The 27,863-nt window shown below is 45.5% G+C and overlaps 1 protein-coding gene across 1 annotated transcript in view; it reads left to right on the forward strand.

The window, feature by feature from the left end:
* The window catches only part of Lipc (lipase C, hepatic type), a 130,527-nt gene extending 102,885 nt beyond the window's left edge, over positions 1 to 27,642 (forward strand). Inside the window, exons 2-9 of the mRNA XM_026384860.2 lie at positions 571 to 758; positions 4,109 to 4,291; positions 4,815 to 4,932; positions 7,058 to 7,291; positions 10,432 to 10,674; positions 21,360 to 21,477; positions 22,895 to 23,113; positions 27,521 to 27,642. Coding sequence (XP_026240645.2) covers positions 571 to 758; positions 4,109 to 4,291; positions 4,815 to 4,932; positions 7,058 to 7,291; positions 10,432 to 10,674; positions 21,360 to 21,477; positions 22,895 to 23,113; positions 27,521 to 27,632 — 1,415 coding nt within the window. The 3' untranslated portion in view covers positions 27,633 to 27,642. The remainder of the gene's footprint in view (positions 1 to 570; positions 759 to 4,108; positions 4,292 to 4,814; positions 4,933 to 7,057; positions 7,292 to 10,431; positions 10,675 to 21,359; positions 21,478 to 22,894; positions 23,114 to 27,520) is intronic.
* Positions 27,643 to 27,863: the final 221 nt, after the last annotated feature.

Below are 27,863 nucleotides of genomic sequence, written 5' to 3' on the forward strand. Positions count from 1 at the left end.
CTATCACCCTTCAAGGCCAGGATCAGCTCCCCACTCCCTGAAAAGCTGTACCTGAATGCCCTCTCCTTTACCAATATGTTACATCCTTGGTGATCCTCCCCACCCCTACCCCAGCCAGGCTCTTCTATGCCAGGCTTGCGTGATATGGGGTGTCTGCAGTGAGAACACGCTGCAGTGTTATCTAATTAAGATGCTCTCTCCACTCTCTTTGTAGCACTGAAAGACAGACCTGGGTTCCCATCCTGACTCTACCCAGTTCTGGGCAGAGATATTCTAGATAAGGGGTTCACCTTCTCCAAGACTGGGTCCCCATGCCTCACCTACACTCCCCATCCCCCAGAGCTATTCCTCTACTCCTGACTGACTGGTCACTGGGATGACAGGGTGGAGGATTAAAGGATCCCCACCCCTCCAGCCCCTATGTTGGGTCCTTCTAGATCAACCTCCATCACCTGGCTATTCAGCTACAAAGGCTCTGTTGGATTCCCCAAAGCTGCAACTCATGCTGATCTCTGACACCTCACAATAACAGAAGCCAGGCTGAGCATGGTCTGCAATTTTATATTCCAGAGCTGATTGGGAGAAGATCTCGAGCTGTCGAAACAAAAAAATCTTTGCAGGAGACAGAGACCAGATTCTTGCTCTTCAAAGATGAAACCAACAAGGGCTGTCAGATCCAGCTCAATCACCCAGACACTCTGCGGGAGTGCGGCTTCAACTCCTCGCTGCCTTTGGTGGTGATAATCCACGGGTGGTCGGTAGGAAACAAGGACGTGCCTTTTTCTCTTTGCTTTCTCGTTTGCTTTTTTCTTCCTGGTATGTTCGATTTTTAATAAAAAGATAGGGCTCTGATGATAACAATGTAGTGTTTCTAAAGAACATGCTGGTTTTCCAAAGTGCTTCCCTACACATTATCTCATTGGTTATTTCAATTCCATGAGTGAACAGGGCAAGGAAAATATAATTAGCTCCATGTTTTAAATAAAATGTGGCTCAAAGAAGTCATGCAGCTCATTAAGGCCCTGAAGGGACTGCAGCCCGCGCAGGTGGAAGGTCCTGCCTGAATCTCCATGTTTCACCAGGAGAGGCAGGAAGCAAAAGACATGGGGTCCTCATGAAATCTAGTGCCGTAAGGGTTAAATCCAGCAGCAAATAACAGACCTAAATTAGTAGTGATTCAAATAAAACAGGAGTTTGATTCCATTTTACACAATGATCCAGAGAGATGTCATTCAAAACTGGCTAGACAGCGCTGGTCAATGAACTCCTCAAGGTTCCAACTCCTTCAGGCCCACTGCTCTGCCACCTTAGAGTGTGGCCCTTGCACTCATGGTCCAAACTAGCAGCATATGCTCTCAACAGCCTGTGGATGACCCCAATGCTGACAGATGAGCAGATGTCAGCAGGAACACCAGCCACCACATCTTGATTGCAGGCAGCAATATAGTAAAGGAGGTATACAGGGCTCCAGAAGCAAGGTTTAAAAAAAAAAAAAAGCTGTATTTAAATATAATTCACATAGCATATAAATCATCTGTTTGCAGCTAACAATTAAGGAGTATTTTTTTAAATTCACCTCCCAGAAGCACCTGTGCAATGCTTCCAGTTATATCCATCAGCCACACCTAGGTGGAAAGGTGACTAAGAAGTGCAGCCTCTTAGAGAAAGTGTAGCCTGCCGGGCATGAATATGCATGCCTGTGATCCCAGTAACTCAGGAGACTGAGGCAAGAGGATTGCAAGTTCAAGGCCAGCCTCAGCAGTTTATTGAAGCCCTAAGCAATTTAGCGAGATCAGGGGTAAAGCACCCTTGGGTTCAATTCCCAGCACCAAAAAAGAAAGAAAAAAAATAGAAAGTATAGCTTTCTGGTGGTGCTAAACATCCTTTTCCTATAAAGAAGAGAAAGGATATTGTGGGCAGAGTGAAGTCAAATCCTGTGAGGACTGTCTGGTCTCCAAGAGGAAACTGCCCCCCCGATTCCAATCCACCAATGATTTGAAGTTCAGCTCACACATTGAAGCTTCTAAAACTTCTGGCATCTCTTTCATGATTTGGAAAACTTTTTATGCCATTTTGTTGAAAAAAAATGCCCTTAAAACCCTCATCTAGGGCTGGGGCTGTAGCTCAGTGGTGGAGCACTTGTATGGCATGTGTGGGGCACAGGATTCAATCCTCAGCACTGCATAAAAATAAAATTAAATGAAGGCATGCTGTCCAGCTACAACTACAAAAAAAAATTTTTTTAAAACCCTCATCTAGTCCATTTTGGAGACTCATCTATCTCCTTCCTCTCACCTCCAGTCCACCCTTGCCCCTGCCTGCCCATCGCCTCCCTGACGCCCCCTCACCTCTCCCTGTCCCTCTCACCTCCTTGCCTCCCATGGCAGGTTCCAGCCACACTCACTGATTGTAGCTCTCTGCTTGGCCTTGGCTGGGCTGTGCCCTCTGCCTAAAGCATCCTCTCTTCTTCTCTTCTCCTAAACAACTCCCGCTTTTCCTGAGGACACAGTTGCAAACAGGTCTTCCTACAGGTCTGCACTGCCTCCATCCAGCCCTTCCCCAGGGCACCTTAGGTGTCCCCAGAGTTCCCACACCCTCCTAGGCACCTTCCAGCTCTGCCCTGCTGCTCAGTTTTGTCATTGTCTGCCAGTGTTTCTATGTTCTTTCTGGAAACAATTCTGTCCTACTCTTTTCTAATTGACCACTGTGGGATAGAGCCTATTACATATAAAGGGCTCCAAAATATTTGTTAATATGAATTAATGACCAAATGAATGAGTCTTGTTTACAAATGCAACATGAAGATAAGAGGATCCTCTTACCAAAATGTGTTCTTCATTCTCAAAATCCTATTCAACCTGGAATATAGCTACTGATATTAATTCTGCCACAATAACAATTTAATGAATCTGTACTATGTTCCAGGCACTGTTCTAAGTGCTTCCCAACCATTCTGGAAGAAGGGCGTTATTATCCCCACGTTCCAGATGAGAAAACAGAAGCATAGGGATATTAAATAACTTGCCTGAGCTTACTCAGTTAAGTGGGAGAGCCTGGATTTGGAGCAGGATGCCACATGCACACAGAAGGCACTTGGTAAACATTTATTAAATGGCTGCATCTTGCTGGGTGCCATGGCACACTCATAATTCCAGGGACTGAGGAGGCTGAGGCGGGAGGATCACAAGTTCAAGGTCAGCCTCAGCAACTTAATGAAGCCTTAAGCAAGTTAGAGAAGGCCTGTCTCAAAATAAAAAGGACTGGGGAATGTATCTCAGTGATAAAGCATTGTGGGTTCAATCTCCAGTATAAATGTAAATGAATGAATAAACAAATAACTGCATCTTCTCCCCCAAATGGCATGTGAGGCCACAGCTTCACCTCCGACATACCACACTGCCTGCACTTTCATGATTCTGTGATATTTCTTCTGCCTCTCACCCCGGCTGCTACTGCACTCACCACTCACCATCACACCTCTTTCCTCCCACTGAATTCCTCCTTATCCTTCAAGACGCAATGCAAATGCTTTGCTCTCTGATTGCATTCAGAGCACCCTGCAGATGGTGCTCCATCAGGGTGCACATACAGGACAATTCTCCAAGCCCCTGCTAGTCCCACCAAAGCCAGCAGGGTGGAGCCAACTGGGGATTCAGAGGTGCAGTAGAGCAGCCTACAGGAGGAGGTGGCCTGTAGCTGACCTCAAGGGACAGGTCAGATTTGGAGATATGATTTATATAGACTTTTCAATAAGGACTCAGAAAGCCTGAAAGGGAAATTTATGACAGTGGTTCTCAGGTGCGAAAGTCGGAACATGTTTTTGTTTTTCAAAACCTGGGGTAGAAGATGCTGCTGGCATCTTAGTGGGTAAAGCTAGGGATGCTGCTGACCAATGTACAGGATAGTCCCCAACAACAAGAATGATCTGGCCCCTGATATTGTTAGCACCCAGGCTGAGAAACCTTGTGTCTAGCCCTTTCTCTTGGAAAAAAAAGAATCCAGCACTGTACAAGAATTGAAAAAGGTAGGGGGAAACGAGGGGAAGTGGAATCAGCACGGCCTTCCCTCAGCCCTCAGGCAAGGCTGACAGTCTGTGGGCCACTCTCAGGTGGACGGCATGCTGGAGAGCTGGGTCTGGCAGATGGTGGCTGCACTCAAGTCCCGGACAGCCCAGCCGGTAAATGTGGGGCTGGCAGACTGGATCACCTTGGCCTATCGCCACTATACCATCGCCGTGCGCAACACCCGCATCGTGGGCCAGGAGGTGGCAGCTTTCCTCCGGTGGCTGGAGGTAAGCCTCAACCCCCTGCCCTCCTCACTCTTCCCTTGAGTGTGCATAGAATAAAATCGTCTCCAACAGCAACCCAGATAGAGGGCCTAAGCTCATAGGACTGAAGCCAGACCCCAAGCCTCTATCTAATGCTCAACCTGATCCCCTATTTTGCAGACTTTAATCTCCCTGTACCCCACCTACTATACCTTTTGCACTTTAGACGTGTTAAGGGGTTTAAATGCACCCTGGAAACCATCAGCCCCCACCCAGATGAGTGTAATGGTTTCCATAAGGCATTAATAGCCAGGTGAAAACAGGCAGGTGGGAGGCAACAGCCACTAGGCAGAATCCCAGGCACCTGACTAGAATGGAGGGCCAGCCAACTAGAGGACAGAGGCTCTGAGGTGAGAAACCAGTTAACAGTTTGCACCTCCTCATTTGTGAGCAGGCCCAAAGCACAAGAGAGGTGCCCAGACAAAGGTGGATCCACTCGGGTGGGCAGTGCCTCTCCTCCTGCAACCATCTTGCTGCTGTCTTCCAGGTAACTGCTCAGTTTTCTCGAAATAATGTTCATCTAATTGGATACAGCCTGGGTGCTCATGTCTCAGGATTTGCAGGCAGCTACATCGGCGGGAAGCACAAGATCGGGAGAATTACAGGTAACCCTTCCTCATGGCTCACTCGCCATCGTCCCTGCTTCTCCACAGTCTCATCATTAAAACACCCGACTTCTTCCCTGACAGGTTCCAGTTCACGGGAGGACTCATAACACTCTCTCAGACATGACCGCTGTCATGAATTGCCACTGTTCTGAGAGAAAATTCAGAGCAAATTACGACTTCTATTCCTATTGCCTTTCCTCGAATGAATGCCTCTTCTAAATGTGCCAAACAGCACTAGAAACGGGACTTTCAGTACATGCTTACAGCAAGAAAGGCTTATTTTTTAATCTATAGTTTAAAAAGTCCAATGCAGACAAGTTAGGAAGTGATGAATACAGCCTTAATTTGCTACAACACACCAGCTATAATTAGTGCCTCCATCTCTCCAAACTTGTGAAATGCATGTGTCTGACCCTGGATCCCATTTGAATTGAGGGTGGGAATCTGTACCAAATATCTCACCCCAAACTGCACCCCACTCATAAATGGCCCTAGTGCTCAGGAAGAGCTGCGTGTGTACAAGAAGACCTTTCCTTCCTCCCAAGCATCCCTCACATCAACCTCACCCTACCACCTGCACTGCTTGGATTCCAAAACAAACACACACTTGGTCAGATTGCTCCACAGCAAAATCACTGACACCTACAGAGAGGAAATCTAGGAGGCATGAGCCAGGCCCTCAGTGTAGTGTCCCCCGAGCTCTCCAACTTCTCCTCCTGCCATCTCCTTTCTAGAGCTCTGGGCCTCCATGACCCTGGATTTTTCTTTACAAACACAGGTGACCTCTCAAGCCTCTGGACTTTGTATATCATATTCTCTGTGCCCACCACTCATCCAATCAGGCCCATCTGACCTACCCAACTCCTACTCAGTCACCAAGACCCAGCAGGCTAAAACAAAGTACATTGAAGATGAAAAACAGAACTATGGTGACTTTCTTTTATCAAGTAACAATAGTTTTTAAAAACAACTACTTTTCTACAACTACCACTCCTTCATAAAACCATATTTTAACATGAAAAAGAATAAGATAATGTCAGACATTTAAACTGAATATATCTGTCATCATGAGAACTCATCTCCTCCATCTTTTCCTCTTTTTCTCCATCTTTCTGGTAGTGGGAGGCCTGGACTGCTTTAATCCCTGGCCCTGACTGTGGAAACAGGACCAGAAGGCTGAGTTAGAACTCAGCGAGATGGCCTCAGGCCTGAGCCCCCAGCCTTTTCCATTCTGGCTGGTGTTGGAGGTCACAACAGGCATCATTAGCCAGGCCTGCCTGACCAGAGGCAGCAGGAGCGCTCACTGCACTATTGTTGTCTTGTAGTCAGCCTGCAGAAAAAAAGGAATAGGATCACACCAAGACTGTGGGTGATGCTGGAGAGCAGGGGTACTCAGAGCCCACCGGCAATCCCTTCCCCCTACTAAAGGATGGAAGCCAGGGTGGGGAAGGGGGACATCAAAGGGTCCTCCAGAGAAAGCAGATGAAAAAAAAAATGGAAAAATCCTTGTGTGCATAAATACTCCCCAAGTAGCCAGTCAGGAGCTGCCACTCATCTCATGCAAACACATCTGTCACTTGTGGACCAGAGCTTTGTGCAGGCCTATTGGCTCAGAACATTTTCACCCTGGAACGGTGATGTCCTAAGGCTGTTCTGGACATTCCAATGAAATGACATTAGTGTAGGAGAAAAGCCAGCTTGTTTAGGAAATTATTGACAACATCCAGCAAATAAATTCTTTCTTTGATGGGTAGGTTCGAACTATATATAATGAGCACATAGGTTTTGGGGTTTTTTAAATGCAAACAAATGCTCTTCAAAGTAGCTTGAGAGGTACTTAAAATTGATTTGCTTAAATAAATCAAGCATTCTCTCATAACCTTCTTTCTACCATTGGATAGTCTCCGCAAACCTCTTCCCCACCAGGTAATGCCCAGGCTGTGTCTAATTTTCAGCACCATGAATTACTGTGGTTTTACTGCAGAAAGGTTATGGTAAAATTTTCTGGAGAAAGATTATACCCTGGGTTTCTCTTCTTCCTGCTAGCTCATAAATGTGTAATAATATTAAACAGATAAAAAGTATATTTCTTCCCCTGACCTTATCCTTGCTCTCCCCTTAGGGCTGGATGCTGCGGGCCCTTTGTTTGAGGGAACTTCCCCCAGTGACCGTCTTTCTCCAGATGATGCCAATTTTGTGGATGCCATTCACACCTTTACCCAGGAGCACATGGGCTTGAGCGTGGGTATCAAACAGCCCGTGGGGCACTATGACTTCTACCCCAACGGGGGCTCCTTCCAGCCCGGCTGCCACTTCCTCGAACTCTACAAACACATTGCACAGCATGGCTTAAACGGTGAGAAAGCAGCCGAGAGCACTGGTCCACTTCCCATGCCCCCGAGGGGCCTCTGGAACCCAGGGATGTCTACCAACCCTGTGGGACTCTGGGCAGAGTCTGGCAAGGGTAGGGGCCCAGGGTTTATGATCACCAAGTCCAATCCTAGAGAGGGACTGTGGGGAGTGGGTAAGGGCTGATGGTCCCTGAGGATGAGCAGAGGGACACCATCAGGAACCCCAACTTCTCACCCTTGCCCAGTGTGCCCAAGCAAAGCCTTTTCAGGGGTACTAGCCCTTCTGAAAGTTGAGTCCTGATGCTGCTGGATATTCTTTCTTCTCAGGAAGTGTCCTCACTCTGAGGCTTCCACATGAGGATCTGTTTTAATAGGTCTTGGCATCTTTATCCTTGGTCACACAGAGTAGGAATAAATTCTTCACCCACCTCCAGGAGGCTGGATCAGCAGATCCTAGAGACAGTGCTGAGATTCTTCCAGTATGAAATCCAGTTGCAAATCAGTTCTGTTACCCAACTTTACCTCAGTGCAAAAACTGAATTTATCTGGCTTTTTCTGGGTTGTCATCCCACTTCTGTCTCAGGTCCTCAAACCCAAACATTAACATGGATAACATGCACAGGATCCGAGCACAAAACTGTGAGCAGTGACCGCGCCTTCCACAGGCATTCTGCATTTCTCCTTACTATAAAACATCCTGATTAAAACATGCCAATTCGCTCCAAGCCAACTGGAGTCCCCCACACTCCACCTTCTCACCCACCCCAGTCATCTAAAACTGAGCTGAGAGCCTCGCTGTCAGGATTACATCACCACCCTGGCCTCTCACATACCAGCATGACCTTCACACTCCACATCATGTCCTTGGCTGAACTCCCAGCCTTCCGGCCCCGCCTGTGCTTCAGAGAGCTTTTTGGGAACTTCCCCTTATCATTGCTTCCATCTCCCCTGGTCCCCACCCCTCCGGTCACCAGTGGTTCCTGCTGACAGCCCAGCCCTCCTCGCACGTTGCCACCTTTTCCAAGCTTAACACAGACCACAGGGTACGGTTTAATAACTGCTTGCCTCATAAACACATCTCTGACCAATCACTGCCATTTGCTCTTTTGTGCTAAACTTCAAAGTGATATAATCAAGTATACATACACGGCTTGCCAGACTTTGGAGGGGGACTCAGTTGTCTCCACCCCTGTGTTTGAAAGTGTTCCTATTCCAGGGCAGTTCTCCCAGCCACTCCTGAACAGAGCATAACAGAACAATTGCCTTCCCCACCCTCACCACCTCCTGGCTGGGTGAGCTCCAATGAGTTATTGAATGTCTTTTTCTTCTCTCTTCTGGTGCTGGGGATTGAACTCAGGGCCTAGCACATACTAGGCAAGTGCTCTACCACTGAGCTACTTCCTCAGTTCTTTAAACTTTATTTTGAGAAAGGGTCTCACTAAGTTGCTCAGGCTGGCCTGGAACTTGGCAATCTTCCTGCCTCAGCCTCCAGAGAAGCTGGAAATACAAGTGTGCACCACCTTAGCAAGCAGTCAATGTCTTTGAGGCTCAGTATCCCCATTGACAGCAGATGCCCCAAGATACTGCTGGGAAGATGCAGGGAGTGGGTGAGTGGAAGGCAGCAGCACAGACCTGCCTCCTGGTAAATGCACAACAAATGCCTCCATTGGTGACCCAAACCTGAGATGAACAATTTTGATTTAGCCTTGAAATGCTTGGAAACATGGCTTGTGGCAAAGTCACCTGTGACCTTTATATGTAGACCTTTAGGTATTTTACATGTCTTGTGGTGATTCCTAATATTCCTTAAGAATAATTCACTACAAGTTAGGTTAAGATTTGGAAAGTTATTTTTTTTAAGATCAAAATTCATGAAAGAATCTCTTAATTTTTAATAGACTCCTCCCAACCTATAGCTGATAGTTAACAGCCCAATAAAGCAGATAAATCCTGTTGGGCTCAATACAGCCCATGATCCTAGAGGTTCACTAGACAGTTCTATAACTTAAAGTTAGATGCTCAATAGATGCTTTAATGAGGGGATGTTGTTGGTTTATTGAGAATAAATATTATTGTTTCCATGTTCAAAAAAATTCATGGAAGATAAAACTAGTAAGTTTGCTTTGGGAGTGTTAGACCTCTTCAGTCCTGGTGATTGGTGACTGGGACATGTCTTTTTGTTTTGTTTTGTGTTTTGTTTTGTTTTGTTTTCTTCTTCCAGTGCTGGGGTTAAAACCAGGGCCTCATTCATGTTAGGCAGGTGCCTTATCATTGAACTACATCCCCCAGACCCCTCCCTTTTTTTTTTTTTTTTTTTTTTTTTTTGAGATGGGGTTTCACTAAAGTGGTTGCTCAAACTCATGATCCTTCTGCCTCAGCCTCCCAAGTAGCTGAGATGGACCCTTTAACAACATTTACAGGCCTGCCATGGCACATCTTAATCCAGTCCCATTGCTGGCTTCACACACACCCAGGGGATGCAATGGCCACTTTGGGACATGAGGCAGCCATTATAGGAAGGGCCTCAGTTATGAGCATGCCACAGGAGTGCCTCACTGATCTGCCTTTATTAAAAGAAGAGGCAGTCTAGTAGAGTAGAGGAAGGAGAAGAGGAGAGGGGAGGGGACAGGGAGGGAAAAGGGGGGATCATGAACTGAAATGGATTTCCATGATGTTTGAGTTTGTCGGGATGAACCCAACTACTCTGTGTAACCATAAAGTTCTAATTAAAAAGGAAGAGAGAGAGGGAGAGAGGCAGTCCTCACAACCTGAGCCAGCTCACCCACTCCAGGACCCTGCATCTGGGCATTTTTAACCATTTGAGAAATATCTCTAAAATAAGTTAAGCTACTCTGCTTTCTTAAATAATCTGACTTTTCCCAGTGATGTGGGGTGCATATGAAAACACTTGACTATGTGCCGAGGATTTTTCCCTGATACTAACCGGCGGAGAGGGGTCTACTCTCTTTAGTGTTTGGCTGTTCTTACCTCCTGCTGATGTCAGGGAGCCAACCTCAGCAATCTTACCCCTACCCTGCAGGATGCTACTAGTAATCTTCTGTGGGCTGAGAAACAAGATGTCTCTTTGAGTTGGGGGTCCCTTGGAGTTCAGAGGTAACAACGTTCTTCTTGCTCTGGGTTCCAGCCATCTCCCAGACCATAAAGTGTGCCCACGAGCGGTCGGTGCACCTCTTCATCGACTCCTTGCTGCACGACCACATGCAGAGCACGGCCTACCAGTGCAGTGACATGGACAGCTTCAGCCAGGGCCTGTGCCTGAGCTGCAAGAAGGGTCGCTGCAACACACTGGGCTACCACATCCGCCAGGAGCGGCACAGCAAGAGCAAGAAGCTCTTCCTTGTGACTAGAGCCCAGTCCCCCTTCAAAGGTGAGTGCCTCCCGGATCCCTGGTCTGCAAGGCTCAGAAACTCCCTCCACTCTGTTCTTTAGGTTCCTTCAGCTCTGTGCTCTAGCAGCAGCATGACAGGCTTTCTCCTTTTCCAAGAATGGCCACCTTGCTGCCAAGGACCAGGTGGAGAAACCTTGATTATTTCTAGAGCAATCCTTGGATTGGTCTCTTTGTCCATTTTCATGTTCCTGGAATGTTCCATGTGGAAGGTTCCCAGCAGTCACCTGGACCACACAGCTCTCTCTCATTGTCCAAGGACCTGGAGGGTCCTGAACTCGGTTCTTCCACTCCACTCAGGACCCCCATGAAGAAACAGGGTTCTCAACTCCTCATTTCTACCCCTTAGGTTGGAATCCACCTTCTTACAGATATTCTTACCATACGGTGGTTCTCCCAGGGTGTGATTCAGCTTCCAGTGTTTTCCAGCCAGATCCCTAACCTCAGGCAGAAAGGGAGGCCCTGCTGCCGTGCTCTGGGTTGAACAGGAAAGGGCTGTGGCCACTTCCTGAGCCTGAGCAGAGGCCAGCAGAGAAACACTCAAATCCTCCTGGAGGGAACAAGCCATCTGTTGCCATCAACATTTCTGCCTAATCCTTAAAACAGCTCAGGAGTGATTTTGCATCTTCCAGTTTCACAGCGCACTCTCCACAGTGGGGCTGGGAGAAGGACTTGGTGGTGTGCCCTTCCTTTATGACTATGCAGATACTGTGGGGGAGGGGACTGGAACTTGGCACTAGCTCAGCATTTTATACAAACAGTACGCACCACCTTGGAATACTTGTGGCTCTCACAGCAGAGAGCCAGGCCGGTAGGGCTAGTTATTCCCCAGTTTCATTTATTTTAAAAAATTATCTATTTATCCATCTATTTTGGTACTGAGGATGGAACCCGGAGCACTTTACCACTGAGCTACTTCTACAGTCCTTTTCATTTTTATTTAGAGACAGGGTCTTTCTAAATTACTGAGGACCTTGCTAAATTGGTAAGGCTGGCTTTGAACTTGTGATCCTCCTGTCTCAGCCTCCCAAGTCACTGGACTCACAGGCTTGCACCATAGCACCCAACTATTTCCCAATTTTAAAGAGGAGAAAAGTAAAATTTGGGTGGAATGTCCACAGCCACACAGCCTATGAAGCCTGGAACAGGGTCACATGATGCTCCTTTGTCATCCCACTTCCTAGTTCAGACTCTCAAGAGAGACTTATATGTTAAGCACAGAATTCCTCTGTTTATCTGAAATCAGGTTATCAGCCAGATTTCCCTGATTGGAACCAAGCAAGTCCTGTGGTCCACAGGTAGGCCTTGAGGAGAAGTTGGCCTGAGGGCACATCTTTCCCCCATGAGGGGCTAGAGGGTCCCCTCCTGCCTGATTCTGAGGGTTGGAGGATGAGGCAGTTTTCAGGAGCAGGTAAGGGCATTTGGAAGGTCTCTGGCTTTGGGGACCTCCCCCACCATAGGCTGCCATTTGGGAATTCCTTGGGTTAACCCACTCCTGTTCTCAATGACCCACCACCTGGATGATGAAACCTCTCACTAATCATGATCTGCTTTCATGGTGATATGTCAACATCAAAGCCATTTTACAGATGGAGAAATGGAGACCCAGAGAGGGCAAATCATTTGCAGGAACACTGAGTGAATCCTTGTCAGAGCCAGCATTTAGACCCTGGGCCTCCAAAGAGTTGGGCAATTTTTACTGCAGGAACCTGCCCCTGATCTGTGCAGGAAAGGGGAAGGGAGTGCTTTCTACTTCCTGTCAATAAAAAGAAATGAGGCAATTTTTCACCTTCATGGAATGAACTGAGAACTTTATCTTAGTAGGGGCTTGGCCCAACCTGGGGGCTTGGAAGTAGGGAGGAGAAACAGGTAACAAAAGAAGGAAGTGAAGCTGGTGTAGTGGCACATGCCTTTAATCCCAGCAGTGCAGGAGGCTGAGACAGGAGGATCGAAAGTTCAAAGTTAGCCTTAGCAACAGCAAGGTGCTAAGCAACTCAGTGAGACCCTATCTCTAAATAAAATACAAAGTAGGCTGGGGATGTGGCTCAGTGGTGGAATGCCCCTGAGTTCAATCCTCCCCCCCCCAAAAAAAAAGAAGAAAGTAGGAGCCAAGCATGGTGGTGTATACCTATAATCTCAGTGACTCAGGTGGTTGAGGCAGGAGGATTGCAAGTTAAAACCAGCCTCAGCAATTTAGCATGACCCTAAACAACTTAGTGAGACCCTGTCTCAAAAAATAAAAATGGCTGGGGATGTGGCTTAGTGGTTAAGTGCCCCTGGGTTCAATCCCTAGTACCAAAAAAAAAAAAAAAAGAAGAAGAAGAAGAAGGAGGAGGAGGAGGAGTGAGGGGCGTAGGAGGAAAGGGAGGGAGAGGAGGAAGGGGATAATAAGAGTAAAAGGCAGGAGCCAGGTTACAGGGACCCAACTAGCACTCTCTCAGGATCTCTTTCCTGTAGAGGAGGACCAAAGTCACTCCTGCTGGATATTCCAGTACTGAGTTAGGGCCTGCTCTGCACCCACCCATCTACTCCCCCCAGTGTCCCCAGTCCTGTTTATCCTTCCGGTGAGCAAAGTCCTAATCTGCTCCACCTAGTCTCACTCTCCAGTGGACAGCAGCACCTCTGTGATCACATGAAGCTGCCTTGGGAGAACTAGAAACGACACTCTGCCACACGTGCCTGTTTGGAAGCAGTTGCTCAGGGGATGCTGAAATCATCTGTATAATGCTATGTTGTCAAGTATCGTACCCACTAACCATATGGGGCTATTTAAATACTTAAAATTAAAGGAAACCAAAAATTCAGCTCCTCAGTCAGAGGATCCGTTTTTCAATATGTAGCTGCTGAGTCCCAGAGCACAGAAAACATTTCCATCCTTGCAGAAAGTTCTCCACCATGCCGGCATGCAGCCTCTAATCTGGGCCACATAACTACACCATTGTCCACCCATCGTGGCCACAGTCATCTCCTACTTGGGCCGCAAACCGGTTCCACTGGCCATCTCCAGCATGTCGATGACTCCTCGTGGATCCTTCACAAAGCAGAGAAACTACTATCTGTATTTTCCGAGGACATCTAATTGTACTCTATATTTTAGCACAGGGTCTGGTTGGGCAAGATAAACATCGCCTCCTGATTGTAGTTTCACAAAGGATGACTAAGTTGGCCTGCATTCCCCTCTTTCCCAAGATGTTTCCACAAAACCATCAAAGGATCTATTTTCTACCACCATCCGGTAAACACCCTCGAGAGTACAGCAGCCTTAGCGAAAGAGAACTGGGAAACCGTCTCCGCGTGAAATGGTGAAAGGAGGCAATTTATCGCCCACTTCCATTCTCATTCCCTCGGGAGGAAACTTGACCAGTTTGGGAGCCTGTTTTTCAGCAGGGGGAGGGGCACTAATCTGCACTGGGTAAACTCTGCTTAGCAAATGTCTGGACTAATGCCACTCTCAGTGTAGTGGGAGGAGGTAACAGGGTGGAGGGCAGGGAAGTGTCACTAACAGGGGACACTCTGCCCAGGCACCACGCTAGACGTGCAGCGTGAACTAGCTCAGTTATCATTTGATCCTCACAGAGACAGAGGTGGGGGTAGGTTTCTGAGAGGTTAGATCATCCTTCCAAGGTCACACAACCCAGGAGGGACAAGCAACTAATCGCAGCCGGTCTAGGTGCCATGCCCTTGCTCCTTTCACTCCTAAGTGGAGGACCCAGGCCTGTTCGCTGAGTGACCTCACACTCTTCAGTTGTTCCACTGAGTAATCGGTCTCTTCCTACACTCCTTCTTTCTGACTCCCTGGGTTCTTCCCCTGGGTTTGTTTTGCCAGAACTTTCTCACTGTGCCCTGGGCCTCCTCCAGCTGAGGAGAGCACTCTGTTGCACCGGTTGGTGAGATGACAACTAGCCAAAGTGCAACTTGGGGAGGAAGTAGGTGACACAAGCGAACACCTTCTGGAAGGCGGGCACCTTTGCATAGCCATTTGTCACATCCTCACAACCCTGTGAGAGAGCTTTTCATCCCTATTTCACAGATGGGCAAATTGAGCTCCAGAGAAGCTCTATGTGCACAAGACCATAAGAGAGCAGGCGGCAGAGAGGATTCCAACCCTGGGCTCCATCTCTCAGTTGAGGACTCTTATCACCATCCCTCAAGAAGCACCGGGGGGCTGGGGATGTGGCTCAAGTGGTAGCGCGCTCGCCTGGCATGCGTGCAGCCCGGGTTCGATCCTCAGCATCACATACCAACAAGATGTTGTGTCCGCCGAAAACTAAAAAATAAATAAATATTAAAAAAAAGAAGAAGAAGAAGCACCAGGGAGGGGCAAGCATCCAGTCCTGTGACATCAGGGATTTTGTGCGAATGGGGCAGTGCTGCAAGTCCTAAGGTGACCACCACAGGTCCTTGTGCTTCTCCTTCACCGGGCCTGCTCAGCCCCTCCAGCATGCCTGCCTCCTGCAGCCACACTCCAGACCTCACCAGCCCAGGGCCACCGGCCCAGGGCCTCCGTCCTCTGATCATCAGCTTCCCGAAGTCAGAAGCATTTCAATTCTAGTAACAAATCCTTGGTGCTTCAGGAAACACAAAGGAACTCATTTCTACCGTCTCTCCTAGAAAAAATCCATACACTGAGGGGAGAAAGTCCTCTTTGATGTCTGCAACGAGAGGCATAACATCTCCCAGAGCCAATATCTAATGATTCAGATCTTTTTTTTTCTGTGAGAAAAAAGAAGCAAAACATTCTCTTTTCATAAATTCCACAACCTGATGCTCACAGTAGCTGCCATGTGAAAAGAAATTCAATTTTTTCTTTATGAAGTGATGCTGGAGGGGTCCACGTGGATTAGATGCAGGATTTTTCCTGGTGAGGAGGCTCTCTGGAGGTCTCACATCTCTGCTCCAGATGGAGTCGCCTGATCTCATTCACAGTCAACGGACTCTTTCATGCCTTCATGTGCAAGACCTGGAATAATTTCTTCTGCCAGAACTTGGCCTGTGTTGGACTTGTCTCTTTGCAGCCAAGGATCAAAAGTGTTTTCCCCAGATCATTTTTTTTTTACATCCTAACTAAACATGTCATAAGGCAAAGTGAGCGAAATTATTCACACTTCTGTCCTTAATCTTTGCAAGAGCATCAGTGTGTTTTTTTGTTTGTTTGTTTGTTTGTTTTGTTTTGTTTTGTTTTGGTGTGAGGGTGAGGAAGCAGACGATGGTAACTTCTTTTTTAAAAAAGAGAAAAACGCTTACACTAATTCAAATAAGAACAAATAATTAGCTCTCAGTAGGAAAGGTCCTTTCACATCAAAAAAAAAAAAAAGTTGATTATAGTTCAAGATTTCTGTGACTGACCTTGCATGGTAGTGACACGGGATTCACCATGCAGATGTGGAGCTGTCCAGGAATGCCCCTGAAAACACAGGTTCCTTTGTGAGCTCTGCGGATACATACTTACCCAGACTCCTCAAAGTTCACACACCTTTGTATGTTCAGACCTGCTGCATGGGCCTGACGCTAGGGTGACAATCCAGGGCCTTGGTAACCATCTGATCCCGACTCCCAGGTTTTAAACAAGCATCTTCTCCCAGAATCGTGGCACCACAACATCTCCGATGGGGAAACTGATCTTCTTCTCACGGATTTAAGAAAATGGGAAGACAAAAGCACATCTCCAATACAGGGACATGAGACATTGATCCCTACTCAGGGCTAGACATTCAGGAGACAGGAGGGTGGGCTCCACTGCAGGGCTGGCCCAGGAGGGATGTCAAAGCTCGGAGCAGGCACTTTGTCTTGGCAGCTTCTTTGGAGGCAGGTTTGAAGGCAGCTTTCCTTCAGGGCCAAACTTTCAAAGGGCAGGCTTAGTTTGCAGAACCAAACACCCAGGAGAAATGGGAAGGGTCTTTCAGAATTAGTCAGATACCTGGCTTCAAATTCCACTGCACTTCAGATAGCTTCCTTGTCTGTCATTCCCCAGGATCATTAGCCTGGTATCAGTCTCAGCAGCAAACATCACTTCGTTCCCTTGGGCCAGCGGAAAGCCCAAGTGGAAGAGACCAGGAAGGTATCAGGAAAACCAGCAAGGGCTCTTGCCACACCTTGAATCCAGCAGCAGGATGGAAGAAGCAGGGAAGGGACTGGCCCCTGGAGAGCCCAAGCTGTGGGGGAGGGGCTGCTGCTAATCCTGGGGACAGCCACTGCCCAGTCAGGCCCCAAAGCAGGAGGGAGCAGAGATCCTTCCCTTCTCTCCTCTGCCCTCCCCAGTGGCCAAACCCAACCAGAAACCAGTTGGGAAGGGAACCAGGAGACACAGTTGACAAGGTCACATCATTCTGGGGCTCAGAGTTGGGTGGAGAGTAGATGTCTGGGTAGAGGTAGGAAATGCAGACTGGCCAGCATGTCACCACTGGTTTCATTATAAGGACCTAAAATGAGGTAGGTAAATTGCTTAGTATGTAACCCGATGCATAGTAGAATCTCAGCAAACAGAAGCTGTTTTATGCTCTTCCTGTTTACAGTTAGGATCTGGGATGCAGTCTACATCCTCTGAGGTTTGTCACACAAAGATCCCATTAAGTACCCCTTGGATGCCTCATGAATGCTGTGAATTGTGGAGATACCGTGATGTGACCCCAAGACTGTCTCCCCTGAGACAAGGCAGAAGGTAGCAGGGTCCCAAGAGTGACTCTGTCCCCTGGCTGCAAGTTCCTTCAAGGCCAAGACACAGTAGCATCTAGGGCTCTTGCTTTTTTTTTTTTTTTTTTTTAAGATTTTTTTAAAAAGCTCTTTCTTTTCCCAGTAAGATTCTAGTTAAAATATATGCCTTTTGTAGAAAATAGGAATCTTGCAGAAAAGCATAAAGAGAATAAAAATTGCCTCCCTGCCCTCTCCAGGGCTAAGTGTGGTTAGTATTTTTGTGAATATCCCTGCTACTATGCATTGTTTGTAGGGTTGGTCTCATACTAGATAATGCAATTTCATATCCTGGTGGGGCTTTTGGGGGAAGGTGTTCTTTTTAAAATTTTTTTGGTAAGCATTGAAATCATACCCAAAATACCTTTTCATGGTTTCATAAGAGTAAATCACACGGTTGGGCATTATGAACTCAGAATCAGCAGACTAACTTCTGATCACAGCATTACCCGTTACTAGCCACATGACAGTAGGCTAGTGACCTAACTTTGTAAGATGACGTGGGAGAGAAGATAAAGTGAGCATCTTATAAAGTGTTATAAAGAGAAGTGAGATAATCATGTGAGGCATTTAGCTCTGTATCTGTGACATAGTAAAATACTAAATGGTCATTATCAAAATTGTCACTATTAGTTAGGTGTGGTGGCATGTGCCTCTAGTCCCAGCTATTTGGGAGGCTGAGGTAGGAGGATAGCTTGAGCCCACGAGTTTGGAGCCAGCCTGGGCAACATAGCAAGACCCCATCTCAAAAAAAAAAAAAAAAAAAAAAAAGAATGGTCATTATCAGTTCATAGCCATTCCTCTATGACTGAATATTTAGGGTGCTCTGATATATTTTAAAATAAATAATTGTTATGACATTTTTAAATTTATATCTCTTTTCACATTCAACTTTTTCTTTAGGCGATATAAAACTATTGGTCCTGGGTATAGACATTTTAAAGTTCAAGTTCTGCAACTAGGCTGCCTGGGTTTACTTCCCAGTTATGCTGCTTATAATTAACTGATCCTCAAAAAGGCACTTAACCTCTCAGTGCTTCAGTGTCCTCTAAAATGAAATAAGATAGTGTCAGTTGTTGTGGGGGTTAAATGAGATAATAGATGCAAAGCATCTGGCAAAAAGTAAATACATATATATAAGAGCCCACATTGTTATGCTTACTACCAATTATACAGTGTCAGTTGTTCATCTCCAATAGCCCAATAGCACTGGGCTGAGCACACAGTAGACTTCCAAAGTGTATATTTATTAGACTTAATTGAAGGCCTATGTTTATGGGGTCCTTGAGTGCTCTGGAATATGCCCTGCCTCCTTTTGAAGCCAGTCTTCCCACCAGGTTGTGTCCACAGCCTACCGGGTTCCACCCTGACACCTATAGCTTGGAAGGTCCTTTCCTTTGGTCCGAGTTCAACTTATTACACTGTTCTCTTGTTCCTTGACCCCCGAATGGTGTAAGACCTCTCCAGAGGCTTCTGGGATGAAGGCCTCCCCCAGGGTTCAGTGGCCTTTCCTGGCACATGGCCCCTCAGCACCTCTCTTATTTCTTGCCCCAGCCTTTGGTGACGTCTTGAGTCATTAGGTTACTTTGTTCAGGCTCAAGAATTTGAGCACTTACTTGTCCAGGGCTCCGTGCTGGGTGCCAGACATTACCCAGGCTAGCTCTTTTCTCAGCATAATGCTCATGGCGTACAAATAAACTCTTAGTGGTTGGTACTTGTTATCAACATAAATAAACATTTGATGCTTCAGAAACAGCCCCTTAAGTAAACCTAGAGATAGCATCTGTAGGCGCATGAGCAAATCTGCCACAAAATCCAAACAGGAAGATAGTTTATGCCCAAGGGTAGGATTGGGTGAAGCGTCTAGAGGCCCAGCAACGTTTGCACCCCAGGACAGAGCCAGTGTGCTGGAAATAGCACTGCCAGGCTTGTGTGGCTGCCAAGATGACGTGACTCCACATGCTAGGGATAAGGGAGGGACGGTCAAGGGGCTGGTTACCATAATCTAAGCTTTCCAAAAGGAATCTACCACAAAGCTGGAAGCTCAGCTGTTAAATCCTCGGAAATAATTTCCATCTTGCTCAAAGTTAGTACATATCCTGATACATCGCTGCCAAGCAAACTGCTAGCTTACGCCACAAAAGTTTATTAAGCACCTACTATATACAAAGCATCATATTAGGATTGGTGGGTTAATCTTTCTCTAGAATTGGAAAGGCAAATATACGTAAGCACACCATAAATCTCCTATCCTTTGCCCCACTTCCTAAGAGTGGATATGGCTTCAGAATCCATCTCAAACTAGAGCTCCAGGCAGTCACCACTAACAAATAGAGTTGACATGTCATACTAAACCTGTGGCCATCTTGGAGCTGGAACACTGGTGACAAGCAGTCTATGGAGACAGTAAGACAAAGGCCAAGCAGTGATCAGCTATTTGAAAATGAAGTGGGATTTTTTTTTCCTATTTGTAGTACTGGGGATTGAGCCCAGGGGTGCTATACCACTGAGCTACACCCCTAGGTAAGTTGCCCAGACTGGCCTTGAATTTACAATCCTGCCACCTCAGCTTCCCAAGCAGCTGAGATTGCAGGCATGCACCACTGTGCCAAGTCTAAATGGTGTGATTTTGAAACAGTCCTACAGCCAATTACAGTGGAAAGGGAAAGGAGAAAGGAAGGAAGGAGGGGAGGGAGGGAGGGGGAACCCCCACAGCTGGTTGGAGTGATGATACAGGCTAACCCAGGGCCCCTTGAGACTTCCAATAGGTTAAGGGCAGTTATGAACTCAGACTTTGCTATGTGACCTTGAGCAAGCCACTTCATCCTTTCTGAGCCCCAGTTTTCTTATTCATAAAATAGAGACAATAATAACAATGCCCACATACAGGCTTGTCATGAGGAGTACCTGGAACAATGCAGCAGCTAGTATTTAGCGATGACTGTCTTCTAGTAAACTATTTGCTTTTGTTAATTAAATATAGACTGTCTTTAGATAAGAAAGAATGAAATAAATGACCCTCTTTCAACAACCTAGTGGAAGGACATACTGGATAGCACGTTGATAAGACAGACAACCATAAGCCCAGGTTTTAGAACTGGAGTTGCTTGTTTCTGTTGGGAAGCATGCTCATTGAACCCCACAGAGCATGGCCAGGAAGTGCCCAGAATACACAGATGTGGTCATTAGGGCCTACATTTCTTAGTTGGGTTCTGCCCCATCCTGAAACAAACCTCATCAGACAGACACAAAACTGTAAAACAGACTGGGCATGGTGGTACACACCTGTAATCCCAGCAGCTCAGGAGGCTGATGCAGAAGGATCGCAAGTTTAAAGCCAGCCTCAGCAAAATCAAGGTGCTAGGCAACTCAGTGAAACCAGGTCTCTAAATAAAATAAAAATAGGCTGGTGATGTGGCTCAGTGGTTGAGTGCCCCTGAGTTCAATCCCTGGTACCACCTCCCCCCTAAAAAAGTGTAAAATAGCAGTGTGTTTTCTTTCATATTGCCTTTATCAGGGACTCTGGCCAATGACATAAAATATTCTAGCAGACTTGCATCCAGAAATCAATGAGAATGCCAAATATCATACCCCTGGACTCTGCAATTTTTTTGTTGGGCAATACTTACCTTTTATCTTTTCGTTTTGTAGTGCTGGGGATTGAGCCCAGGGTCTCATGCATATTAGGCAAGCACTTTACCACTGAACTACACCCCCAACCCCTTATCATTACTATATTGTAAATACAATATAAGTCCTGTGCAGAAATTTAGGATAAACAGAGAAGAAAAGAGAAGAAGATAAAAAGCATTCACAACTCTACCTTTCGGGGGAAAAACATCATCAACATTTGCAATCTATAAATCCAAACTTTTTAGCATTTTTAAATTTTAGGAAATATGAGATTTTTAAAAATTAAAACGTCTTGCTTAACCTCTCCGCCACAAATATACACTCTCTCTCTCTCTCTCTTTCACTAGTTTATCATTACCAGTTCAAGATCCAGTTCATCAATCAAATTGAGAAACCAGTAGAACCAACTTTCACCATGTCGCTCCTCGGAACAAAAGAGGAAAGGCAGAAAATTCCCATCACTCTGTGAGTACAAGGTGCCCTCCAGCCTGCTGTGGGGGTGACATGCCTGTTTTTCTCACATGATCTGGATGGACTTTGCTTTTCAAGGATCAAGCCAGACACAAGTTTCTCTTCTCTTCACATTACGGCAGCTCCAAATACCCTGTCCAATATGACATTCACCCAACCTAGCCCCTTGAGGCCCTCCTCTGCTTGTATATGTTACCCTGCTAATGTCCTGTGAGCTAAGAGGGAAGCCAGAGGTAACCCCCCAGGAATGTGCAGTGAAAGAGGCAGATCCAGACAAGGAGCAGTGGCAAGGGACAGAGCAGGTATTCAAAAGAAGTCCCAGAACACCCTATGGTGAGTTCTGGAAGGCATAGCCCAGAAATGAAATCATATCATTCAATTTAGTGCAAATTTCCAGTCTCAATAAGCCTGTAGTGCCCATCCCCACCACATGTCTGTCCTTCGACCTGCTATACACTGCACGCAACACCAACAGCAGCCTCACTGGGCCTCACTTAGAGACTCCCCAATTCATTAGTCAGAATGCACAAAGCTGTTTTTTTCTGGCATCTTGACTCTGGTCATGGACTTCCCTGAGAAATGACAGTAGCCCTCACCCACTCCAGGGATAGGCCTCAGATTGCTGAAGATTGCCCCAAGGCTTGGGTCTCTGGAGGGCACACTGATTCAGTCATTCATCAAGGACGTGGTGCTCTGCCACAGAGGAAGAGAGGACCCCCTTAGGATGTTGATGGCCAAGCAGGATGGGGGGACTCCCATATATACACAACAGACCACAGAAGAGCTAGGATGAGCCATGCCATCCATCTGCATCACCCTAAATCCAGCATTACCTCGGCACTGTATATCGTCTCTCCCCCAGGGGATTGTTCTCAATGGTGAAAAGAGCATCTAGCTGCTCTGTCAATGTTGGGATATCTTAATGTCTTAGAGATTAGTGAATAAAGCTGCTAATGATGCCTCAAAGTCTGCATCTAAATCTTGCTCTAAATTGGTGCATGCTTTTTCTATTTGGTTTTGCTATTACTGTTATGCTTTGTTGCTTTAAAAGATGTTTCCATTTGTATGGGGAGAGGAGAACATTGCTGGGGAGAGAAGAATATGGTGTGGGTGTCTGCATTCATCATCCACATAGAGCTACACTGTCCAGAGACCACTGCTGAAGCCACACTGTCTTCCCAGATTTCTTCCTTTCACGCTACAGAAAGTTAACTAGATTCATGGTAGCAGGATTTTTAATATGTTAATTCAGAGAATAATGTGATTTTCCCAGCTATACTATCTGCCATGCCCATTGCCATCTCCATTAAGCCACAAGTCCTTCAGGCCACTTGACGCATCCTGAATAAGCCCTAAGCATCATTTCACTGTTACAACCAAACTAACGGTCTGGTTTCTTTTGCATCTTCAGGGGTGAAGGAATTATTAGTAATAAAACCTATTCCTTTCTCATCACGTTGGATTTGGACATTGGTGAGCTGATCATGATCAGGTTCAAGTGGGAAAATAGCGCTGTGTGGGCCAACATCTGGAACACAGTCCAGACCATCATCCCATGGGGCACAAAGCCCCACTACTCAGGCCTTGTTCTGAAGACCATCAGAGTTAAAGCCGGAGAAACGCAGCAAAGGTGAGGACCGGTGCTACCTCCTTGTAACTAACGTATTTAGCACCCACATGTGCCAGGCAGTTTTGCAGTTCAGCAGCACCTTTAGTGAATGCAGTGGGCATGATGATGCCTAATGACGGAGAGTGGATACTCAGGAAGGTGAAATGCCATTCCCAGGTCACACAGCTACAGCTGGAAGAGTAAGGATTTGTACTGAGGTCTTCTGACGATTTGTCCAGCCTCTTCCTGACACCCATGGTTAACAGGTACCTCCCTCTGGAGTTTGAGCATGTTCTCACCAGCCTAGAGCTTCTCAAACTTCATTGTCCAGATGGATCACCAGGTGAAGTCAGTGTTGCTGGTCCAAGGTGCTGCTAGTAGATACATTTCTTGTTTGTTGTTGCTTTCAACAATTTCAATTTACCCATCTCTCTCTCTCTCTCTCTCTCTCTCTCTCTCTCTCTCTCTCCCCCCCCCTCGGTGGTGATACCTTTCAAATCTTAAATGCCAAAGAATCACTGGGAAGCTTATTAAATATGCACAATTCCTGGTCCTGCCTTCGGGGTTTTTGCCTCCCTGTGATCTTGGAAAGGACACAGATTGCATTTTTTTTTAAAAAGAGCCCTAAGAAATTCTAATGGGAACAAATAGACTACCATTAAGCAATGCAGCCCATGTGATTTATCATCTCTCCTAGCCCCAAAATCCCCAGGGACAAAAATGGATTAGGGCCGGGAGTGGGGAGTTAAGCAAAGGAAGGGTGGTCCAGCTGCTCCTATAGCCTTCTTTGCAGAGGAAAGAGAAGCCCAACACATTTTGCCATGGCAACCATGCTTTTCTGTATTCTCTATGACAGGACAACTCTGTGCTTCCCCAGGCCCTTCCCTATCTCTGCCCTTCTGTATCTGAGAAACTTGTCTCTTCCCTCCTGCTTTCCTTTGTTGGGAAGCCCATTTCTCTCTTTGGCTTGTCTTTCGTGGAGATGGAAAACAGACTTCTAACCTCTGCACTCCACACCTCCTTCAGCCTCGGGGTTCACTGCCAGGAGCCGGCACATGGCAGATTTATGCCCCTTGGGTCCCTTATACAACCGCACTCGGAGATTTTATCTCCCTGGGATGCAAAATCCTGGCAATTACTAAGAGCATACTCTGTGGTCTGCCAACGGATTTCTCCACATGATCAATCTCAGAAAATTAAACTGCTTCTCTTAACTGTTCTTGCATGACTTTTTGGCCCTTTGGAGCAATGCTACTTCTGAGCGTTCTCCCTCCTGACATTCTCTTAACTAGAGAGTCATTCCTCTGTTGTGGTGGCTGTTCACCATGGTAATTCTGAGTGCCTTGCCCTGCAATTTGCACTGGTGCACACCCCTGCTGTATTGAAGAAGGAAAGAGAGGAGGGAGGGAAGAGGCTGGCACCTAGAGAACAGCCACAGCATGGTGGGCATTGAACAAAGTGCTCCGTGACATTGATCCCACACAGCCTTCCCAAAGGCTCTGACCTAGGTAGCACTGGCTACACAGATTAGGAACCCGAGGCCCACAGAAGCCACATGGCCTGACATGTTGAAAATGGTTGTTCCAGCCCAGATGTGCCTCAGGTTTGTCTGATTTATTGTCTGTTTGTCACCCGTGCACTGTTTCCAACAGCAAGCTCCTCCATTAGTTTTGGCCAAATTAATCTGACTTTCCTTAATCTAATTTAGCAGAGATACAATTCTGAACATTAATATATAAGTTCATCAAACCCTCAGGCTTTTAGGAGGTACGTACTTGAAAGGGGAGGGGTCCCAGGGCTACGAGTACTGTAGTTTTTCAAGCTATAATACCGAGTGCCTTCTATGTGCACCAGATGCCATTGGGGGAAAAAAAAAAAAATATATATATATATATATATATATATATATATATATATATATATGAATTGTGACTCTTGGCATGAAGAAGGAAACTCCAGGACATAATTAGGAAAACAAGAATACTTATTTTTACTAATGGTATGCTCTATCCCAAGGCTTCTTAAATTTTAATGTGTATATAAATTATCTGGAAATTATATCTAAATGCAGATTCTGACTCAGTGGGTCTAGATGGGGCCTGACAGTCTGCATTTCTAACAGTTCCCAGGAGATGCTGCTGCTGCTGCTGCTGCTGGTCAGTAGACCATACTTTGAGTAGCAAGTATCCAGCATTGCATAACCTAGGAAGTCTAAAAAGAAAGACAGTTTAGGTTGGGGCTGTTGGAGCTGTGCTGTGAGAGGCTTTAAGGCCAAGGGGCACCTCCAGGAGAAACGCAGCGAGTTAAGAAATACAATAGGCAGAATCAAAAAGTGTCTGCATCAGCCTATCCTAAACCTAAATTTTTACCTCACTGCTTACCACTGACATAGTCCCAAATAATAGCTTCACCTCTTTGAGATTCAGTTCTTTGATAACAAATGAGAAGGAATAAAGTGTATCCCATGAGACTAATAGAAACTACCAATTTTTCAATACCTTTTGCAAACGAAAATTCAGAGTCAGGACACAAACATTCAGCCCTATACTGTTAATCACTCTACTAACTACAAGAAAAAAAAAAAAAAGTTGGTTAAGTAACTTGCTCAGAGACTGCATGGGAGAACGTTTTTCCCCAAAGGCACAACCAGGGATGAATGACCAAGGTTATGTAGTAGGCTGAAGAGAAAGATCAGAAAGTGTTGCTCTACAGCAAGATACAAGTTAATTTCTTGAACATAATGTGAAAAAAATGTTCAATTTCCACAGTAATTATATCAATGCAAAGCAAAAAAAATCAATGAAATTATCAGTGGTCACCCATAAATTTGGCAGGAATTAAAAGAGGGATAACATCCAGAATTGATGAAAGTGTACAAAAACAGACATTCTCAAAAACTATTAATGGAAATTCATATTACAGAAGCTTTGCAGGGAAATTTCGTTCAACTAATGTTCAGTGAGCACCTACCTGCACAGGCGCTGTAAGGGGCAGCAGGCAAATCACAGGCAGCAGAACTAAGTCCTTGGTCTCATGGAACTTATATTATCAAAATTTTAAATAGGTATAATACCCCAGATTTTACTTCTAGGTATCTATATTTCCAGTGCACATAATAAAAATGTGCACAAAAACATATGCATACAAAACAAAATTTGTGGCAGTGCTATTTGTAAATATTGAGAAAATATCAATGCCCATCAATAGGTAAATACTTAATGTCTTGCGGTATATCTTAATGTCTTATATATAAGACACTAAGTACTTAATGTCTTGTATGGTATACTCATTCAATGGAATGTTGTGCAGCAGCTAAAAAAAGAACAAAATAGACTTATATGTATGATAGGTACAGGTCTCTGAGTATATTATGTGATGACAAGGAAAAATTGCAGAATATATAAGCAGTATAACCCCACTTCTACTTTTAAAACTCTACATTTGCATGTGAACATTGATATATATAAAAATAGGTCTATAAAGACCTAAACCAGACCATGAATGTAAGGAGGGCAGTGATGTTAGTGAAAGGTGATGATGAAGAGGGTCTTTAATATTTGACATCATATTTTTCTCTACAATTTTGATTTCTCAGGAATGCATTCATAAATTACTCATCTCACCCTTTTAGTTTAAAGAGTCTGATTTAGTAAATATTTGACCTCAGATGCAATCTAAAGAAAAAATAAGCTATAACTACAATTCTCTATGACTACTAATTAGATAGATAGATGAATAGATAGATAGATAGATAGATAGATAGATAGATAGATAATACAATTGAAGTTAATACAAAATGGTATCCTCAGGCCAATGTAGTGGTCAAAGAAGGGTAGCAGTTGATGTCCAAAACAGACCCAAAACACATGTCCAGTTCCCTTTAGCTGGACAGTTTCTGCACCAATAAGAGGAAGGGGCAGAGTGATAGGGCTGAGCTAGGCAGAAGCTTGTGGTGAAGGCTGATGACCGTGGCCTCACACCAAGGACCTTTAAGAATGGTGTGAATACATTGAAGAGAGTCCAAAGAAGGAAAGCTGGGAGTTAAGCCTGCCTTTGGAGCAATCCTTGAGGAACTGTGAATGTTTGCCCTGGAGTCAGGGCAAAGCAGTGAAAGAAGCAACAGTCACCCTCAAACCTTTGATGAGCTGCTACAAAGAAGAACAAAGGAAGGCTGCCCCTAGGGCTTTCAGTTCTTTCAGAACCAAGATCACCCCAGTACAGAGTCCTGGGAAGCTTACACTGATTGCTTTCACTGACTTAGGTTTTGTTTCTCTCTGAAGTTATGAAAATATCTTCAAACACTGGGAACTAGTAGAAGAAAGTACATCACAAGCATTACCCAACTTGAGCAGCATTTGATAAAGGAGGAACCACTTCAATAAGTACCATCTAAAACTTAATGCTGTTTGTTTTATGTTTTCTATTCAGAATGACGTTTTGCTCAGAAATCACAGATGATCTACAACTTCACCCAACGCAGGAGAAAACCTTTGTGAAGTGCGAAGTAAACTCTAAAAAATCAAAGCGAAAGATCAGATGAGCTTGATGAAACCCAGTGTAAAGAATAAATGAATCTTATTCCTTATCTGGATTGGTCACCTTATTTTGAAACCAAAATTACATGAAGAATCTTGCATGAATCTAAATAAAGCTTAGATCTAAAGGGGGCCATGTTTCCCTATTGTAAACAGAGCTTTAAAAACTATATTATATAACTATTTTTAAACAACTAAAAGTCTCCCAATTTTATGTCTACTTAAATGCTAATATA

This window comes from Urocitellus parryii, chromosome 6 (assembly GCF_045843805.1).
Source record: "Urocitellus parryii isolate mUroPar1 chromosome 6, mUroPar1.hap1, whole genome shotgun sequence".
NCBI lineage: Eukaryota > Metazoa > Chordata > Mammalia > Rodentia > Sciuridae > Urocitellus > Urocitellus parryii.